The sequence below is a fragment of the Xenopus laevis genome, chromosome 7S (assembly GCF_017654675.1).
Source record: "Xenopus laevis strain J_2021 chromosome 7S, Xenopus_laevis_v10.1, whole genome shotgun sequence".
In the NCBI taxonomy this organism is placed as follows: domain Eukaryota; kingdom Metazoa; phylum Chordata; class Amphibia; order Anura; family Pipidae; genus Xenopus; species Xenopus laevis.
The window spans coordinates 25,788,202-25,810,454 of record NC_054384.1 but is presented as its reverse complement, the minus strand read 5'-3'; the positions used below and the strand labels follow the sequence as shown (position 1 = coordinate 25,810,454).

At 39.1% G+C, this 22,253-nt stretch overlaps 1 protein-coding gene across 2 annotated transcripts in view; it reads right to left on the bottom strand.

The window, feature by feature from the left end:
• Positions 1-22,253, bottom strand: part of entpd1.S (ectonucleoside triphosphate diphosphohydrolase 1 S homeolog) — a 70,664-nt gene that overhangs the window by 35,431 nt on the left and 12,980 nt on the right. Inside the window, exon 1 of one of the 2 annotated variants that reach the window (XM_041571023.1) lies at positions 10,209-10,376. The exons of the other annotated variant lie outside the window; for it this stretch is intronic. Within the exon in view, the coding sequence (XP_041426957.1) occupies positions 10,209-10,221 (13 nt within the window). The 5' untranslated portion in view covers positions 10,222-10,376. Of the gene's footprint in view, positions 1-10,208; positions 10,377-22,253 lie in introns of those variants that run through there. 2 annotated transcript variants of the gene reach the window in all.

The following is a 22,253-nucleotide window of genomic DNA, read 5'->3' as shown; positions in this document are numbered from 1 at the left end:
TATACCACTTTTGTTATTTTTTATTTCAAATGGGTTGGACTGTAACATTTTAACTGGTTAACACGGTATAGCAACTTTACCTCCAGTAGCATCCAAACACAAATTCAGGGATTAGCAAATGCCTCTGCAGCCTTATAAACACATGGAACTTGTTAATGGTTTAGGTCATCAATGTGGTTTTCATTACAAATTAGAGGGTGTCCTCATGCTTATGTCAGACACCTAACACTGGTAAACAACAAACGTACTCCTCCTGAAATGGAGTGTTGAAGTTCATCCAAAGAACAGACAATTGAATACCAGCACATGTTGAGATAATTACTGAAAGCACATAATTACAGTGATCTAAAGGAAGCACTGATGTCACAGTCAGGTATTGTAATTGGCAAAGGAGAAGTAATAGAGGGCTATAAAACGGAAATTCCATACATATATGGAATAACATTTAATCTGATTCCTACGATCAGAGACTATTAGGATACTTCATTGGCTAGATATTTATATTTATTTTGAGGTCCTCCCCAGTTCATCTTTTTTTTCTAACATTTAAGCCACCGTAGAAGTTGCTGCTTTACATATACATATAGTATGCTTTATATATTTATTCCTTATATCTATATTATGTAAACAAATAATATATAAATATATATATATATAAATATATATATATAGTAAATATATATATATATATAAATATATATATATATATATATATATATATATATATATATATATATATATTGTGAGAGAAATGCTGGATTAGAGGTGGAAGGTGTTTATATTTCTCCCAGATTTCTCTCTTATATATACTAAGCTCCAGGGAAAGTATGTCAGCAGTGAAAGAGTGTTCTTTCACTGCATTTGGCTTTTGGAAAAGCCGGTAAAAAGGGCCCAGGAGTGAATGGAAGTGAGCAGGTGGGACTTCCATTCACCAGGCTATCCAGGTTTTGGTGAAGCCTGGCTAATTAGTGGCCTCGTTAGACTTCAGGGGAAACCCCTTTAAACAGTGTGTCTCAAAGTTACACTCTCTCTCTTCCTGGGGAACTGCCTGCATGCAGTAAGGGGAGAGCCGGACACAGTGAGTAACCAAACAAACAACTGTTTTTTGTAGAGTTGGATGCTAGATCCTCTCTATTGTATAGAGAGGGAGCGACTGTATGTTAGTTAGAGCCGGACAGGCTAGGATTTCTTTTTATGTTTTGTTTTCCAATATGCTCCTGTGTGCCGGTTATATGTGAATAAAGCTGATTGCGGTCAGCCTAAAACTCAATGCTGAGTGTGAACTGTGGTTTTCTGAGACCAATCCGATCCCTGCAATCTACCTAAACCCCCCGAGACGGCACCGTTTGGACGAGTGACGTTACATATGGTGGAGGAGGCTTTGGCAATTTAAAAAAAAAAAAAAAATTTTTTTTTTTGTTTGGTTTTTTTTTTTTGAAGATTTAAAGGGCCAGAAACCCAGTTCCAGCTGTGCATTATAAAGTGTTTTGCTGCAAGGCATTATGGACGACGTTCTCAAGGCCCTGATACAGGCTACGGCTGCTCAGCAAGAGGCCACCAGAGTCCAGCAGCAACAGCTGATCGCAAACCGAGAGGAGCAGCGACAAGACCGGGAGCTCCTCAAAGAGGTAGTGCAGCAGCTAGCTGCAAGGAGTGCTGCAGCACCCCCTACAGAAACTGCTAAACCAACTGCTATACGGGCTAGCTACTATCTGCAAAAGCTGACAACAAGTGATGATGTTGAAGCTTACCTTTCCACATTTGAGAGGACAGCAGAGCGAGAGGACTGGCCTAAAGAGCAGTGGGCAGGCCTGGTGGCACCCTTTCTCTCTGGGGAACCACAAAAAGCCTATTTTGATCTGGATCATGTTGCCGCTAAAGATTATGACAAACTAAAAGCTGAGATTTTGGCCCGGCTGGGGGTCACCCTCTCGGTCCGTGCCCAGCGGGTTCATCAGTGGATGTTTATGGCAGAAAAGCCTCCACGCTCCCAGATGCATGACCTAATTCATCTAACTAAAAAGTGGTTGCAGCCAGAGACCCTAACAGGGCCACAGATCGTGGAGCGGATAGTGATGGACCGGTACCTTAGGTCTCTGCCTTCACCTTTGCGCAAATGGGTAAGCCATGCAGACCCAACAACTGCAGACCAGCTTGTGGAAATGGTAGAGAGGTACCTTTCTGCCGAAGAGCTACTCAGTTTTCAACAAGTGGAGCACACCCTAGCTCCCAAAGGGAAACTTCCTGGCATATCCAGCAAACTCAGCAAAAAGGGACCTACGACCGAGAAGAGCATGCTCCAACGTGGAGAATCTACAGGCACTAGACCCAGAGACTACCAAAATGTGCCAGGAGGGACCCCTCCTCGCAGAGGACCCAATAAAGACTTGGTGCGGTGTTACCGGTGCCATATGCTGGGACACTTTGCTGCCGACTGCAGCCTAACTGATGAGCCTATGCAGTGTGATACTGCCTTAACAAAGAGACGTATGTCAATGTATGCTCAGGTTTTATGTACTGCCCTTCCAAAGACAGGGAAGGATAAGTACCTGTGTGATGTTGTTGTGGAAGGAAAGCTAGTAAATGCATTATTAGATTCTGGTAGCCAGGTTACCCTGATGAAATCTTTGTTGATTGAAACGCCTCAGTATGGGCCTGAGACGGTAGGGGTCACATGTATTCATGGGGATACTCGCGAGTATGCTATGGCTGAAGTGGAAATCAAAACTGCCTACGGGACATTAAGGTACCCCGTAGGGTTGGTTCCCACTTTACCACATGACATAATTTTGGGGAGGAACTTCCCACATTTCTGGAAATTGTGGGAAACTGACAAGGTTATGGACCAATCCTACTCAAAGGGAAGCCGCCCTGATTCCGGTAATAAAGTGTCTGAGGGTGTACCGGAGGGTGAGGTTACTACAGATTTTCCCTTTTCTGTATTAGCAGGGGAATCTGATGAGGTAGACCCGTTGGAGGAAGACAATGACATGCCTGACTTGGAGATTAGGAGGGATAATTTTGCTTCAGAGCAGTTAAAGGATCCCACACTGTCTAGAGCAAGGGCCAATGTAAAAATGATAGATGGGAAATCTATAGATTCTGACTCTAGACCCTCTTGTCCCTACTTAGCCCTCCAAAATGACCTACTATATCAGGTAGTAGAAAAGGGAAATGACCGGGTAGAGCAGCTGCTTGTCCCAAAACCATACCGGCGTATGGTACTTGACCTCGCACATAAACATGTGATGGGCGGACATTTAGGTGTAGAGAAGACCAAAGAGCGAATTTTGCAACGGTTTTTCTGGCCAGGAATACATGGTGAAGTCGAGCAATACTGTAGTTCCTGTCCAGACTGTCAGTATTCGGCTCCTAAGCCGCATTTTCGGAGCCCTTTGGTCCCTCTCCCTGTGATAGAGACACCATTTGAGAGGATAGCCATGGATTTGGTGGGCCCAATAGTAAAGTCTGCACGGGGACACCAACATATATTAGTAATAATGGATTATGCTACCCGATACCCCGAGGCCATTCCTCTACGTAATACCTCCTCTAAATCCATTGCTAGAGAGTTGGTACATGTCTTTAGCAGGGTAGGAATCCCAAAGGAAATACTCACTGACCAAGGCACCCCGTTTATGTCCCGGGTCATGAAGGATCTGTGCAAGCTGTTTAAAGTAGTCCAACTTCGCACTTCAGTATACCACCCCCAGACTGATGGATTAGTGGAAAGGTTCAATAAAACGCTCAAAAATATGCTTAAGAAGGTGGTAGACAAGGATGGGAAAAATTGGGATTACCTGTTACCCTATTTGATGTTTGCCATAAGGGAGGTCCCTCAATCCTCTACGGGATACTCACCGTTTGAGTTGCTATATGGTAGGCACCCTAGGGGCTTGTTGGACATAGCAAAGGAGACTTGGGAGGGACAACCCACCCCCTTTAAAAGTGTCATTGAGCATGTATGCCAAATGCAGGACAGGATCACCGGGGTGATGCCCATAGTAAGAGAGCACATGGAGCAGGCGCAAGAAGCTCAACAGAGGGTGTATAATAGGGGTGCCAGAGTACGCAATTTTTCCCCTGGTGATCGTGTACTTGTGTTAATACCCACGGTAGAAAGCAAATTTTTGGCAAAGTGGCAAGGACCCTTTGAGATCCTTGAAAAGATTGGTGAAGTAAATTATAAGGTTCGCCAACCAGGTAAAAGAAAACCCGAGCAAATTTACCATGTCAATCTTATAAAACCCTGGAAAGAAAGAATGTCATTGTTCACCAAACCTACTTCATCTCTAAGGGCAGAACCCTTAGTGCCAGAGGTTAACGTATCAGACTCCTTGTCAGACACTCAGAGGAAAGAAGTACAGACCTTTGTAACCCAGAATAGGGATGTTTTTTCTGAGAAACCTGGACAAACCTCTTTGGTAAAGCATGACATCATAACTGAACCTGGGGTAAAGGTTAACGTAAAACCTTATAGGGTGCCTGAAGCTAGACGAGAAGCCATATCTCAGGAAGTTAAAAAGATGTTAGAGTTGGGAGTCATTGAGGAGTCGCATAGCGAGTGGTCCAGTCCCATTGTTTTAATACCTAAACCGGATGGGAGCTGGCGCTTCTGTAACGACTTTCGAAAATTAAATACGGTCTCCAAATTTGATGCCTACCCTATGCCTCGTGTGGACGAGTTAATTGAGAGATTAGGGACGGCTAGATACCTGACAACCTTAGATTTGACCAAGGGCTATTGGCAGATTCCCCTGACGGATCAAGCCAAAGAGAAAACTGCTTTTAGTACTCCTGAAGGTCTGTTCCAGTATGTAGTGTTGCCGTTTGGGTTACATGGAGCCCCGGCAACCTTCCAACGTACCATGGACCAAATCTTAAGGCCCCATAGGCACTACGCAGCAGCGTACCTTGATGACGTCGTTATCCATAGCTCGGATTGGCAATCCCATCTACCTAGGGTACAGGCCGTGCTTGATTCCATACGAATGGCCGGTTTGACGGCTAACCCAAAAAAATGTAGCATAGGCCTGGAAGAAGCCAAGTATTTGGGGTATAACATTGGTAGAGGGCTAGTTAAGCCTCAGCTTAACAAGGTGCAGGCCATTCAAGAATGGCCTAGGCCAGTCACAAAAAAACAGGTTCGAGCTTTTTTGGGGATCACTGGTTACTATAGACGGTTCATAGCTAACTTTGCTACTATAGCTGTCCCTCTGACTGACCTTACAAAAGGGACCAAGTCCATAATGATCAAGTGGAACTCTGAGGCAGAGCAGGCCTTTCAGACCCTGAAAAAAGCCTTATGTAGCCAACCAGTACTGATAACCCCAGACTTCACACAGACATTTATTGTACAGACTGATGCATCCGATGTGGGGGTCGGAGCAGTACTATCCCAAATCAGAGAAGGTGCAGAGCATCCTATAGTTTTCCTGAGTAAAAAGTTGAACATCCATGAGAGAAACTATGCTACAGTAGAGAAGGAATGCTTAGCAGTGAAGTGGGCTCTGGAGGAGCTTAGATACTATCTGTTAGGCCGCCAGTTTACATTAATTACTGACCACGCCCCCCTTAAATGGATGTGTGAAAATCGTGAAAAGAATAGAAGGGTGACAAGATGGTTCCTGGCCCTTCAGAACTACAAGTTCACAGTGGAGCATAGACCGGGGTCCCAGCTGGGAAATGCAGATGCCTTATCCCGGGTACACTGTCTTGAGGCTAATTGTGTTCCGACCCCTACGTCGAAACAGAGGGGGAGGGTGTGTGAGAGAAATGCTGGATTAGAGGTGGAAGGTGTTTATATTTCTCCCAGATTTCTCTCTTATATATACTAAGCTCCAGGGAAAGTATGTCAGCAGTGAAAGAGTGTTCTTTCACTGCATTTGGCTTTTGGAAAAGCCGGTAAAAAGGGCCCTGGAGTGAATGGAAGTGAGCGGGTGGGACTTCCATTCACCAGGCTATCCAGGTTTTGGTGAAGCCTGGCTAATTAGTGGCCTCGTTAGACTTCAGGGGAAACCCCTTTAAACAGTGTGTCTCAAAGTTACTCTCTCTCTCTCTCTTCCTGGGGAACTGCCTGCATGCAGTAAGGGGAGAGCCGGACACAGTGAGTAACCAAACAAACAACTGTTTTTTGTAGAGTTGGATGCTAGATCCTCTCTATTGTATAGAGAGGGAGCGACTGTATGTTAGTTAGAGCCGGACAGGCTAGGATTTCTTTTTATGTTTTGTTTTCCAATATGCTCCTGTGTGCCGGTTATATGTGAATAAAGCTGATTGCGGTCAGCCTAAAACTCAATGCTGAGTGTGAACTGTGGTTTTCTGAGACCAATCCGATCCCTGCAATCTACCTAAACCCCCCGAGACGGCACCGTTTGGACGAGTGACGTTACAATATATATATATATATATATATATATATATATATATATATATATATATATATATATATATATATATATATATATATATATATATATATATATATATATATATATATATATATAGTAGTTCCACAAGATTGACGCACTCCAGGACGTCATAATGCAGTTTAGAAAAGAAAATTTATTGTCAACGTTTTGGTCCCGTTCTGGGCCTGTCTCAATGTCTTAAGAGAGGCCCAAAAAGGGACCAAAACGTTGACAATAAATTTTCTTTTCTAAACTGCATTATGAAGTCCTGGAGTGCGTCAATCTTGGGGAACTACATTCTACAATATATTTGACAGCAACCAGGCATGAAGAGAAAGCTTGACTGGAGTGCACCACAGCTGGAACTTTATTTATATATATATATATATATATATATATATATATATATATATATATATATATATATATATATATATATAAAATAATTATTGGCACTCTCGAAAATGCAGTCTTGGATGCCTGGGTGCAGATCACAGGTATAATGTAACACAATCTGTCCAATAATGGTGCCACAGCCGAAACGTTAGTCTGTTGCTTTCATTAAAATTTTTGTTGTTTTTCATAAGTGCTGTGAGTGCGGCTTCTATTCGATAGATTAAATATATATATATATATATATATATATATATATATATATATATATATATATATATATATATATATATATATATATATATATATATCCATACTAAATAACACCCATAAATAACCCTGTAAAATATTTCCTTATAAACGGGACTTTGAGAGGTCTGTATGATACAGTGACAGTCGGGGTCATGAAACCTCTAACTGTTAATACTGACCTATTTTAAAGCAGGGTGTCTATTATTTTCTATGAAAGAAGTACTGTTGTCAAACTGTACCAAAATAAAATAATTTAGGGACATGTAATCAGTCCGGCTGCGCGCCTGCAGATATCAGCAGAACAACAACAGATAAGAGGCATTTAGAATAGGCGAATAGGATAATCTGCATTATTCATTTGTATCATAGTGTAAATACTTCGAAGTTCTGGGCCGGGAGACATGCCATGGGCTCTTGTTCCATCTTATGAATTTGCTTGTGAGAGAGGACAACACCCTGAAGATATGGCTTGCTGGTGGGCAGGCCCAGAGTTAGGAAACTGTTTATCCACAGTGGAATTACTTTATCCACAGACTGCAAAACCCTAAAAACATCTTAGCAGAAACCTGGCTCTGTTATTAATAAACAAATCTTTTGGACTGTGTATGTAAATTACCGACACAGCTTTGCTTCTTGCATGGGTGACATTTAACCTACAGATGTCTACAATCTGTATCCATAGGAACAAACTTTGTTTTGGGCGCCTTATAAAGCGTGCGAGAAAAGACTTCACACAACAACGGCATCAAAGCCTTAATCACACTCACAAAAGCCTTTTTGTTTCCATATTGCTGAAAACAGTAAATATTTTTTAATGTTGTTAATTATGAGAAGGACTGTTTCCCACACAAAAGAGGATCTTGTAAAATAGAAAAAAATGTTTCCAGACTTAAAAGTTCAGCTCAATGACTACTCGGCAGGCTTAAAGGAAAACTATACCCCCAAAATGAACACTTAAGCAACAGATAGTTCATAAAGTATATTATTATGAAAATGGTTTATTTACATGAAGCAGGGTTTTACATATGAACTGTTTTATGCAATATCTTTTTATAGAGACCTACATTGTTTGGGGGGTATAGTTTTCCTTTAAGGGAGAATATATCATGGTTACTGCAATGCTCTTGAGCCACATAAATACTGTATTCATAATCATCATCAACATCATCATTTATATAGCGCCACCAAGATACACAGCATTTTACATTATTTTATAACAAACAACAATTTAACAAACAGGGGTTACAGAGCACCTAATAGGATCAGAGGACTCTAAGTGCAAGTTCTTACAATCTAGGTCTACAAGCCTACAATGATGCAAGTACTTAAAGAAACACAACACATGTTAATGGAAGAACAGCTGGATAGTGTCACCAAAGGGAGAACTAGAAATGCAGCCTTATGGAAGGTGTGGATTCAGGCAAAAGTGCTGGAAATATGCAGACAAATGCTTCCACTACATGGAGGACATACCAGTGTAACACAAATAAATTGAAATGGGACAACATAGAGCTAAACGTAGCAATAGGTCATAACTGAAGTGCCTTCTTTCTTCCTTCTATCCTTTCCCCTTATACCTCTCCTATACTAAACCCCCCCCCCCACATGGTATGCCAGAAAATGTATGAGAATGTACATGTGATATGAGAAAGTACACTGTTTTGATCTCCTGTTAAAAGTCAATAAAGAAAGATTTTAAACTAAAGGTCTACGAGTTTGATTGTGAGCGGATTTGCATCTGATGGAAAGGGTGGATCTGAGTTGGGTAGTGATTGGAGACTTCTCTCTTGCACAGTGGCTCATGCTCTTCTATGCATGAATTATGTAGAATTTAAAAATTGGCTTTCACTATGGTGGGTAACTGGACTTGATTAATATGGTGGGTAGCAATGTCCTAGGAAGTTGCTGGGATGTCAATAAAGAAAAAGAGTAGGGCTTCATCTGCTAATTCTCCAATACCTGCTCTAAGCCATACTTTCCAACCCAAAGGAAACCTTACTTTTGCTATTTGTGACTGATTTAAGGATATTTGACTGATGCCTTTCTGTTCCTTTACATAAACATTGATTCTGATACTAAAAATATAATTATTTTTAAAAACATATTCAACAATATCTGTGGAAAGTATGCGGCTTATCCCATTAGGTTTAGCCATGCATATATCCAGAACGCTTGCTACATACATTTGTCTTGAAAAATGGCAACGGTATCAATAATGAGCAATAACTTAAAACAAACAGAAGTTGTCACTTATGTTAATAACATAATTGTGTTCCTGTTAAGCCCCCACAATCCCCTTTAATATAGTGAGATTTTTTTCTGCAATAGACAATAGTAATTAAAGAGAAATAGATAATTCAACATTGAATCTTGGATCCCAAGTAGTGATGGGCGAATAAATTCATTCCTGAAACTGTGGCGACAATTCACGGACGCAAAATTCGACAGATTTGCGTAAATCAAACTTGTCACGCATCAAAATTATTCGGACGCCCGTGGACTTTAATGCTTTTGGACCAAATTGGATGCGCCTAAAAAAAATGTCGCTCGCGGTCATAATTGATGCGCCTCAAAATTATTTTGAACCCTATTAACTTCAAAGCGTTTCTCAAATTTTTTCGACCATCACTAGTCCCAAGGTAATATCACAGAATAAATTGGGGTACCATTACAAAAAATGTAAAGAAATCCTGATCTAAGTGGCTCCCCATTTTTGGAATCACTCCTTTCCATAGCCAAAATATATGGAATGTACATAGTATAATCAATAGTCTGCACTAATACTGTTTCAGGTTCAAATCACAAACTTCACATGATAAACACACAGCAAACTTTTTGTCGCTGATTATTTTGCTCTTTTAAATGCTGTATCCGAAAAAGTATTTTAGTTTGCTCCATTTTCATGCTCCAGTTCTGATATTAGTACAGCAATAAGCATAACGGGATCATACTGAATATTATGTACAACTAAAGTCAAGTAAACGGATGAAATGTAAAAAAGAAACAAAAAGCGGAAGTAAGGGAACAGACATTGAAATACCAGACCTAAAAAACCCCCTCAGAGAGCACACTAGATTGATCCCTAATAAACACATATATTACACATATGATATAAATCATAACAGATAAACCATCTAATTTACTCATACTTACCGTGTGTATCCATTGGGTCTTTTTCTTAAAGGGGTACCATGTCCCTATTTCCTGACGAATATCAGGAACATGCTTATCTAAGGAACAGTCAATAATCATATATTTCAGTATTGGCAGAGAACATTTCAACTGCGTGTTGCAGGTAAACCTCCTGAGCCAGACTCAAGCACAGCCTTAATGGAACAGCAATGGTTATGAATTCTCTTCCAAAATGTTGTGGATGATTTACGTATGTAAAATTGGCTGTTGGGCTGATGATAAAGTACACTATATGAGAGGAAGTACATGCAAATTGGAAATTAAATTATTCTCATGTGAATCACTGAAATTGTTTGTCAGCTAAAATTCCAAGGAATGGAATTTTTGGCAACTACCATCTGGACCTGGTTGCTGCCAGGTTTATGTCATAGTAGTGTTATGTCATGTGTTTAGTGGTGATGAGTTACTTTCTGAGAAAACTAATTTACTGTACGAAGTGCCAATCATAACATACTCGGGTTCCCCAAACTTTTTTTTACATGTGAGCAACATTCAAGTATAAAAATAGTTGGAGAGCAATGCAAGTATGAAAAATGTTACATGGGGTAACAAACAAGGGCTGTGATTGGCTAATTGGTAGCCGCGATGTGAACTGTCTGACTACAAGAGGCTCTGTTTGGCAGTACATATGGTTTTATGCACTTGTTTTTAAAACTTGCCTCCAGCCATTAATTCAAAAATAAGCACATGCTTAAATGTTGGGAGCAACATCCAAGGGGTTGGTGAGCAACATGTTGCTTGCTGCTCCGCCTTGCTCTGACGGATGCATAAATAACAGTTAATCCCTTTAAATCTACTAAATTATATTGACAGAATGACGGACGCTGAAAGGCCTCACTGTGATACATTCCCAGTAGAGTTAATATCTGTTTCAGAACATGCTGATTAAAATAATTACAGTGCTCTTTGCACAATTCATTCTGTTCTGCAATGGTCAACATCAGTTAAGAAAGGAAAATAATGGCTAGGAACTGGAATACAAATGCAGATATATATACTTATTTATTTAATTGTGCATTTTGAGAGGGTGAGTCATGGATCGTGAGTAGCAAACCCGTCAAAGCTCTTGTCTTTGTTTAGAATGATAGTGTTTTGGGGAATGAAGTCTTGTGCCTGCGGTTAAATACTAGTTAGATTTAAGGGACAAGAAAAGGCTAATTAAATCTCCAAGTTTTGTCCTCAAAAATTCTTACTATACACCACACGTGCAAGCTCAAGCCTGTGCAGGGGATCCATAGAAGTAGAAGAAAGATGACTTCCTTAGGAAGATCCTCAGGGAAAGTGCATTTTATTTAAAAAAGGAACACTGATCTGGGGATCTTCCTGAGTTTTACCATCTTTCTCGGATGCCATGGATCTCTTGTTTATGCTTGGGACTCCAATTTTAGTATACTGTGCAAGGGCAAGCTCAAGCCTTTGCAAGGGATCCCCCCATTTAACAGTCAGGGGTTAGTGCACAACAGAATCTATATAGACATAAGAAAACCACCGGAGAGCTCTGCGGTGCAATACGGTCTATATGAGGCACATAACACTAAATGTTTTAGACCACATGGGTCCTTCCTCTGGTGCAAAAATGATAATAAAGGAGACTTTTCCTTTATACAGTATTTGTAGCTAAATCACTGCTAAACATGGAAAACAATGTCATAAATCATATTTCACTTCTTTCAGGCAGATTTTTTAACGGGATTGTTCACCCTCCAACACTTTATTCAGTTCAACGGGTGTCAGCTTTTTTTCCATTACTTCATATTTTCTATTTGCGCCTCTTTTTCAAATATTGAAGTGTAACGTTTCTCCTTCTTATGTCTTTCTGAAACGGCTTGGGGTCACCGACTCTGTATCTGTTCTAAATTGATACATTTAGGGGCAGATTTATCAAGGGTCGAAGTAAAAAAATTCTAAATTCAAAGTAATTTTTTGGATACTTCGACCATCGAATACTACGACTTTGACTTCGAATATTTGAATTATTTTAATGCGATGGTCGAATTTCAAAGTATTTTTTACTTCAAAATTCGACCCTTGATAAATTTGCCCCTAAATTGATACATTTGTTGTCTTTGCCATGGCTGAGTAGAGAGTTTCATTAAAGACAGCTGTTAGAATTGATACAATAGTTGCAAATATTCTATACTGCTGAGAAATGTATCAACTAATGCAGCAAAGAGACAGGAACATTAAACTTTAAACTTAAAATTTTGGAAAAACTGTACAAAAATAAAATAAATAAAAGGAATTCAACTGAAAAAAGCCTTTAGTTTTCTTGAACAATAACATCTTAACTGAAAAAAGTGTTTGGAAGGTGAACAACCCCTTTAACAATGTAAATTAGTCTCTGCAGCATATTCTCTATTCTTGTCTTAGGAAAAGCAGTGGTTTTAAAGCTATTTGCAAATATACATTACTTAGAAAATGTCAATGGTTTAAAAAGCTATTTGCAAATGTAAATGCTAATGAAAGGCAATGTTTGTCTAGCTGTTTACATTCTCTGCACTCAGGGCCCAGGAATAAGCAAACCCTGCTTTCGATTGCAATTACATTTACAAATAACCTTTAAAGCATTGACATATTTAAATCAGTTGGAATTGCTTTGAAATATTTTTTTTATTCATTATGCAAAAAATGTTTTTGAGGGGGGGCACCTTTACCATTATGGAGGTTTCTATCTCTTGCAGCTAAACTGATGTAGAAGTTCACCTAAATCTGCTGAATAGGAACATAGCATCAGCTACAAAAATATTTTGGGTGCCAGTGCTGTTTGGGTAAAGATCCTGTAAGGGTGCTACCTTAAAAAAGCTTCATTATCCTTATTCGATGGAAAAAGGTGCACACCAGGATTTTTCAGTTAAAACTTCATGTTTATTAAATAGATTAAAAATGGAACCGGCCAACATTTGGGTCTATCTTTATATATATATATATATATATATATATATATATATATATATATATATATATATATATATATATATATATATATATATATATATATATATATATATATATATATATATATATATATATATATATATTAAGTCCCAAACTGATGCACTCACGTCCAAAGTACTGCCTTGGTGCTGGTCAAAATTGATCACCGCACTCACAGGTCTTCTTATTGGTGCAAACCAAACTGGTGTTTTATTTCGACGTTTCGGCTAATCACTTAAGCCGTCATCAGGAAGTGAAATCATACAAACAAAATCCCCCATTTAAAAGGCCCCATTGGCGCCAAAAACCACCCCTGATGTCATCATTCAATGTGCATAGTGACCCCAATTATGGATAATGTGTCAGACCACCCCTCTCATGGTATTGGCCTGTTCAATTGTATTCGTGTAGGCTTATTCCCATCTCTTACGTGCATCATACTCTGTGCAGAATACTTTTAACAAGCGTCTATGCGCTTAGTGCAAAATGGTGTTACTTAAAATATATATATATATATATATATGAGGGTATTCCCCTCTTACTGTCAAGTCAGAAGCCGTCATCTGATGATGTAAAAGACAATTGGGGGAATGTAATAAAAGTCGGTAACGGAAAAAATATTCGCAATGCGAAAAGTTATGCCTCTGTGCAAAAAAATCTGCCTTTGTGCGAATTTAATATAGCTTTTGCAAACCCGGAAACTGTTTAGTGACCACTTCCGACAGTGGAAGAAGGTTTGAGAATCTTATAGTTAGCGCCAGTTTGCTCCAAAAGATTACGACACCTTCAAGCACTTCTTAAAAGTGGGCAATGCGCAATTAAAATTCACAATGTAATAACAGTTTAAGGAAGAGTATTACATTGCGAAATTAGACTTTTCATTCTTATTTGTGATAATTGTTTTGCTCTTTGCGACTTTTATTACATTCCCCCAAATGAATCAATAGCTCAGGAACCTGACAATTCATATTAAACACAGGATTCTCACAGAAAAAAAATACAGTGACAAGTGCATTGGATTTAATATAACACAGGTGCTGTTCCACCATACAATTACATGTTTGGCAATACCAAGCTTCCTACTTTGTGGCAACAGTTTATGGAAGGATATTAGATGTGAGACGGAGAATTTGACTGGCACAGAACCCTGACCTCAACTCAACTTAACACCTGTGGCATGAATTGGAACACCAATGAAAGCTAAACTTAATCCCCCACATACATACATGCACAGGGGGTTCATTATAAGGGGTTGGACATGATGGACTTCGGTCTTTTGTCAACCCATATTAACTATTTAGCAGGAGTTAGAGGACCTCTAAGTCTGTTAATCAGGAGTGGAGAACCAAAAGTGAAGAGACTACAGACAGACAAATACTGCTTTCAGCCACCTAAAAGCTGCAGAAGTGCTGTTTTAGCCTATGGGGGAACTCCTAGAACCTGTATGGAGGCAATTGGGAGAGTTTGGGAGATCGAAGGTTGAAGTTAAAAAAACTTTGAATCGAAGTAGCGCTTCTTTGAATTGTGCGATTCGAAGTAGGCCCACTTCGACCCCAAAAAACTTCGAACACCATTCGGTTGGTCTTTTTGAATTCGAAGTTCGAAGTTTTTTTTAACTTCGAACCTTGACCTTTGATGACTCTGCCCCATAATGTTAGAAGCACAGAAAATATAGAATTGGAATTTTGACAAGTGGCTTAGAATTACATTGACTTTTAGTAGGCAAAAAAAAAACCAGTGGAAAGTGGAGGAGATTCCTAACCCTAATTAAAAATGTCTTTGGTGACTATTGAGCCTTTTTGCGTGCAGGTAAAACTGTCACACAATTAGCTGCTCAAGCAGTGACATCCCGTGGGACTCTTCTCCTAGCCTGCTTTGCTCCATTGGTGCCCATGGAAGCTGAAAACACAGCACAGAAAGAAACATGTTTTGTGAAGAGTCACGCAACAAGCATTACATATCATTTTCAGTTGAGCACACACTTTTAAGATATTCGGTCGTTGATGGCATGCAAGTTTTTGTGCTTCTGAAATTCCCCTTTAAGAGTTCCCCATAACTGTGTTGTAAATGTGGGTCAGTTATAGCAATCATGTCAAGCCTTGCCTATACGGGGTCACATTATTTTTTTATGATGCACACGTTCCAGTAATGCAAATTGCATCACAAAGAACTATTTATATCTGATGACATCACGGTGCATTGCTTATAGGAATATAATTTATGAGATATTTACGGCTCTTTTACATAGTGAATAATATGCTGGCTATGGTAAAATATTAGAATACTTTAAATCCCTGAGGTCTTCCATGACCATAAAAAGGTGAGGCCCGGAAATGAGCATCATTGAAATATACATTATTCGTGGCTAAGCAATGACTATATATCATTTTTAGCAACTGGTCAACTTCAAGGTGATTTATTTTTTTCAGTTCATCACTGAACTATAGTCACCTACAGAACGTCACTAAGGGTCAGTAAATAGGGCAAATGTGCAATACATCAGAAACAAGAGACGCAGTGCATTTTAGTGGCCTCAAACTAGAAAAATTATATTCTTATTTTCAGCCCATGAGTCCATTTATTTGGGACCCAATAAAAGGGGAGCTAATTTCTCAGTATGTATTCTGCCCACTTCATCTGTTTCCTCCAGGAAGTCAGGGAATGGAGCAGTTTGCATTTGGCACAGTAAATGGATTATTTGGATAATATTGAGTCCTGTAATCCAGAACAACAGATCCCATACCTGTACCCTTTTTCCTTTAGAAAAGACACTTTGTAACCCATAAGATTTACGAATGTCCTGTCTAGGAGGAAAATACAGTAAGTGCCTGTTATTTATGTGTCTAGTGTTAGCTCCTCTGTTGCAGGACTTATCATGTGACCACACTCAAAAAAAGGAAGAAAACACCGGAGTTTTGAATTACAGGAAGGATGTCATCTATAGACTCAGTATTATCCAAATAATCCAATTTAAAAAAAAAAAAAAAATACTTCCTTTTTTCCCTGTAATAAAATAACGGTACATTGTAATTGATCCTACAAGTATCTAAGATATAATTCATCCTAACTGGAGGCAAAACCAGTCTAATGGTTTAATTTAATTCCTAGTAGACTTTAGGAATGATCCAAATTAAGGAAAGATCTGTTACCCAGAAAACCTAGGGGGGCATATTAAAATGTTGTAGTACCTAGATAGACCCTTTGCAGATTGGGCTTTGATTTTATTATTTTTTAATTTTATAAAACATTTAATTAAGTAAACTCAAGTTTTTTATTTGGCCTATAACATTGTTAACATTTTTCTCATGGGCCTCAAATTAAATCAGAGAATTAGCTTTATAGCCCAAACATGAATTTAGGTACTGCCTTTTAATTAACAAATATCAAACAATAACACATTAACAAATACCAGAAAATAAGAAATCTCTGGCCTACAATAAATGCTGTCTCCAGTGTTCTCTTCCTTTTTTTGAGTGTGGTCACATGGTGAGTCCTGCAACAGAGGAGCTAACACTAGACACATAAATAACAGGCACTTTCTGTATTTTCCTCCTAGACAGGACAAGACAGCACTGCTGTGTAAATAAAACTTTGAAACCCTAGTAATTGCTGGATATCCTCTTTAACTTTCCTTGCCATTATTGCCATTATTGGCATATACCCACATACCATATCTTAGGAAGCGAGTTCAAGGGGGCAAAGTTCCTTGCTAATGACAGATTTCCCCTTTTTCTTGATTCATTTGTTGTTATGGTAAGCTGAGAAAAGTGAAAGTGTTATCAAAATCATGTTTTCTTATCTGTAGATTATGCCTGTGTGCGCAAATAATTAGGGATGCACCGAATCCATGATTCGGTTCAGAATTCAACCAGGATTCAGCCTTTTTCAGCAGGATTTGGAATTCAGGCGAATATTTGTGTCTGGCCGAACCGAATCCGAATCCTAATTAGTATATGTAAATTATGGGCAGGGAGGGAAATCATGTGAGTTTTCATCACAAAAACAAGGAAATTAAAAAAATGTTCAGCCTTTTTCGTTTGCCGTCCCTAATTTGCATATGTAAATTAGGATTCGGCATTAGGCCGAATCTTTCATAAAGGATTCAGGGATTCGGCAAATCCCAAATAGTGGATTCGGTGCATCCCTACAAATAATATCCAGTAAAGGGAAACTACAAAGTCTGGATTTGAGAAAAGGCTGGTCCTAGAGCATCAGACCTTTAGGTTGTGAACATCAGTGAAACATTTTCACTCAGTAGAGCTGGTTTCTTTAGCCTTATCATTACTCGATTCTGTATATCCTGACCTGGATGAAGAAAACCCTTGTATGTATGAAAAAGATACTATTTGCCTACAGTTCTCAGGTCCGTGTGGCCATAGTTAAGCTCTCAAAGTAAATTTTATGTGGACTCTTGGTTCTTGGGCTGCATGACCACAGCTATGCTCAGGTACTCAGTCTCCATTCTAAGCAATTACATACTGAGATGTCTCTCCGCAGGTGAGTGGGACGCTTCATCAGTCCACAGCTCCTTCCCTAATGGGAGGATTGTACCAGAACCCAGTGCATTCCTTGTGCACACCAGATTCCAGAACGCATCAAGCACCATATTTATTGAAAAAACAAAAAATCCACTAATAAATAGTATACAACTTCCCCTTCAAAATATAATCCAACCAGATTCTAATATATTATTTCCTAAATCATAAAAATACCAATCTCACTTGCTAAAGTTCATTCACCAGTCACCCAAAAATGATCCCAAGCAAAGTTACATTATACAATTTCACTGCTATGAGCTAGACTGTTATACATGAATTTTTATGGTAGGGTGTGGCACAGCAATGACTATTTTTGCAGAATTTTTACTGGGCAACAAAGTCACACAAAACTACATCTGGAAATCAGATGACAAAACATTCAGGCAAATATAAATTTACATTCCACAGGTGGATATGGTACAGAATCAGAGAAAAGTATATTCTGCATATCAAGTTCCTTTGTGGTCAATTATTGATACACATTTCTGAATGTAAGGTTTGGAGAAAATAGATGTTGTATTGTGTGACTTGGATTAGACATTTATACATTTTCTAAAATCTGCAGAGCCATTGTGGTTAATATGCTGCACATGCTAGAGACCACAAGCATCACCATCCGTGACAAACTAAAGGGTAGTCTATACCGAGTCTCAAAGGAAACCAGCAATGTCAATGTTTTAAATATACATTGGCCCCATCTACTAAAATGTAAAAAAAAAAAAAAAACGGTCCCCCTTTGTATTGGTTACTGGTCATTATGTATGTCATTTTGTATGTTCTTGTATGTATAAACACATTTATTTTATGGCGCTGCACAATATGTTGACACTTTAAAAATATATTTATAATAATCTGCATAGTGCGCAAAGTATTTATAGCTGAAGAAAGAAAAATGGACAGTTACACCACACTGACTTCCTTCAATTTTCTACAAAGTTCCCTTTTTACAAGTAATGACATATAATGCCTTGCAATAGTATTCATCCCGTCGACCCCTTCTCTTATTTTACTGAAATACAAATTCTAAACTGAAATTGTGTTCTTTGTGGTACTTTTATTTCAAAAGAGGTGAAATGTATCTTAGGAAACAAGTAAAGTAACATAACCTGAAATATGCTTTTTGCAAAGGGGTTCAGCACCCACATTTTGGAGCCACCTTTTGCAGCATAACATTCACCTTTTTGTTGCTATTCCAGTCGTGTATTTGGAACCATTGTCCCTCTCAGATTTGTAAGAAGGTTTAAGTTGGCCATACACTTTAACCTTACCTAGTGGATCTTAACCCTTTTTGCCACCCACATACTGGGTCCCTGGATGATCCAATTGTTTGACTTCTTTGTCAACAATGTTGTCATAATGGGGCCTGTGTAGAGAGGCCTTCAGCAACACCTAGATGTGATTCTCGCCAGGATTTTGAAACCGTCCCAATAGATACCTGCCCAATATTTGGCCAGATGTTGGTCATGCAAACTGTATGAAGTGTTCCATACACTGGCTAATATGCTGGCAATTTGCTGTGGATGGACATAGTTGGCAGCTTTTATTACCTTCTGTATGGCTAGTTTTAGGTAATATCTTTTGCAGTACTTGTACATGTATTTTACACCATCCATTCTAATGGTGGCCATACGCTGAGAGATCCGCTCATTTGGCGATGTCGCCAAACAAGCGGATCTCTCCCTGATATTGGGCTTATCATAACAAAGGGTAAACGGGCTTTGTTGGATTGCAGGACCGCATCAACGCCAAAATCTCCCATAAAAGCAACCAAAGCCATAGACTTCTAATAACAGTTGGTCACAGCAGGCTTCAATACTAAATTTGGCAACTAGCTGGAGTGTGATGATGCCATTTTGGGAGATATGACTCTACTGGCTAGAGCTACAAAGGCCAATTGCAATGCTGCTTAGATTACTTTTACCTTCAAAATATTAATAAATAGAAAACACGCAAACAAATTGCATGAAAACAAGATATGATACTATTTTACTTCTGTGTGGTCTTAGGTCTGCGTGTCATGGATGTAATTGAACTTCAATTGCAGTAATAAGCAGTACCCATATGCCACCCAGTACTAGTGTTTCCTGGAATATATAATCAAGACATATATACACAAATCAGATATAAATATCACAGGGTGTAAAAGGGTGTGTGCTCACCAGCGTTGTTCAGACAAGTATGAAATCAGGGGAGGAAGGTCAGGCTGTATAAAGATAGTGTTAGTTCTGGATACATTTATTTAATGCAGTCCAACCAGAGCAGAAGAGGGTCCAATTAAATTGCTTATGAATCTAAAAACAAAAATCTGTACAACATGCTCAAACCCAACTCTTTAACCTATAATTAATTCAAAAGTCTTGCTGGCCACCCTTCCTAATTCACTCACCTTCTGCATTGCTACAGCAACAAAGCAGATGTGGGTCAAGCACCTGACTTTTGTCTGATATCCTGCACACACAGACTGGTGGAGAAACAAGGGGCCCTAACTGGGGACAAATTAGGCCACTTTAATAGATGAGGCTAGGTGTTAAGGGGATTGTAATTTGGAGGGGTTGTACAGTTGCCAGGACAGGGCTGCCCTGGGTGTAGCCAGAAAATGAAGGATACTAAGGATAAAACATGCATAGGGGTATGTTAGGGATAGACCTGACACTGACAAAGTTATGGTTTAATGGCTTATACTTTCCCAAATAAACTTTGTTAGCACAAGCCAACTATTCCCCTTCTCAGGATATTCAGATATGCCAGAGAGGACCTATGAGAAGCTCCGATGAAAGTGTCATTTTCAAAAGTAAATAATCATTCTAAGCCCTAATTGAAGTTAGGGGCCCTCTATATCAGTGGTCCCCAACCAGTAGCTCACGAGCAACATGTTGCTCACCAACCCCTTGGATGTTGCTCTCCGTGGCCTCAAAATATACTTATTTTTAAATTTTAGGCCTGGAGGCAAGATTTGGTTGCATAAAACCCAGATGTACTGTCAAACAGAGCCTTATGTAGACTACCAGTCCACATATAGTAGGGGCTACCAAATAGCCAATCACAGACCTTATTTGATACCCAAGAGACTTTTTTTCATGCTTGTGTTGTTCAAGGGTAAAAAAAGGTTGGAGACCCCTGCTCTATATCATACATCATTGCCTACATGATGGAGAAAGTTTCAGATATGCTACATAATTCCTTTTTACATCAGGTGTGGCTGAAATTCCTCACACGCACCAGGACTAAAATCCCCAGTGATTTGAAAGATAACAATTTGTGGTTATCTTAATGTGATGATGATAATGATGATGATGTGTGCCTCACTTCCTTTTCCTCCCAAAGTGTAATTAAAGTGGGTGACACATGGGATAACATGGCATCTATACATCAGATCTATTAATATGACACAGATGACAAAGATTTCACTCTACTCAGCCTGGCAGTCATTAATGAACAGTGTGTTACTAGTGTTTGTATGGTAGTTTGTCAGACTGGGAGTTAACTATAAATGGAACAAATATCTATGTAAAATTGTACCTATGTAGTTAAAAAATAGAAGAGATTTTTGTTGTACAGGTATAGGATCCCTTATCCGGAAACCCGATATCCAGAATGCTCCGAATTAGGAATGGCCGTCTCCCATAGACTCCATTTTATCCAAATAATCCAAATTTTTAAAAATGATTTCCTTTTTCTCTCTAATAATAAAACAGTAGCTTGTACTTGATCTAAGCTAAGATATAATTAATCCTTATTGGAAGCAAAACCAGCCTATTGGGTTTATTTAATGTTTAAATGAATTTCTAGTAGACTTAAGGCACAAAGCCCCAAATTACGGAAAGATCCATTGTCCGGAAAACCCCAGGTCCCGAGCATTCTGGATAACAGGCCCCATACCTACCTGTATAAAGAATCACAGACAAAACACACACAAACAACCTCCCAACTCACCCACTCTCACTAAGTCCAATTATTCACTACTCCAACCACCAGGGCTAATGCTGCCAAATACAATAGTCACTCGCTATTCGCCTGCTAGGTATGCCACATGTTGCCAGGGTTGGTAGTATTGTGGGCCACACAATACTACCAACCCTGGCAACATAGCTGAGAATGTTGTTGTGGGGAGTATCTTTTCTGAGCGACATGCAATGGAGTGTAAAAGCACGCAGAATGTCAGTAGCCCCCCAAACTGTAAATGTGACAAAAATATAGTTTAGTTAAATGCGTCCTTTAAATAAAGGGAAATTATTCCTGTCATTGGTTTATTTATTTACTATAATGTCCATCTCTCAAACTGTGGGAGCTGGAGAAGATACCTGGAATTGTATGCACACCTGCTTTATTTCCCACTTATCCCTCGCCTGAGTAAGATGACTATGTTTACCTAATGATTTTACCTTGTTTAGCTTTGCCGCTGAACAGAGAACTGGCACGGGCTGCCACTGAAATCTGAATTATGTACAAAATGTGTTATAAGCAGCTAATGCCCCTAAAAATATATGCTTGTTTGGTGCACAAGGCTGCTGTGCAACTTCTCATGTACAGCCGG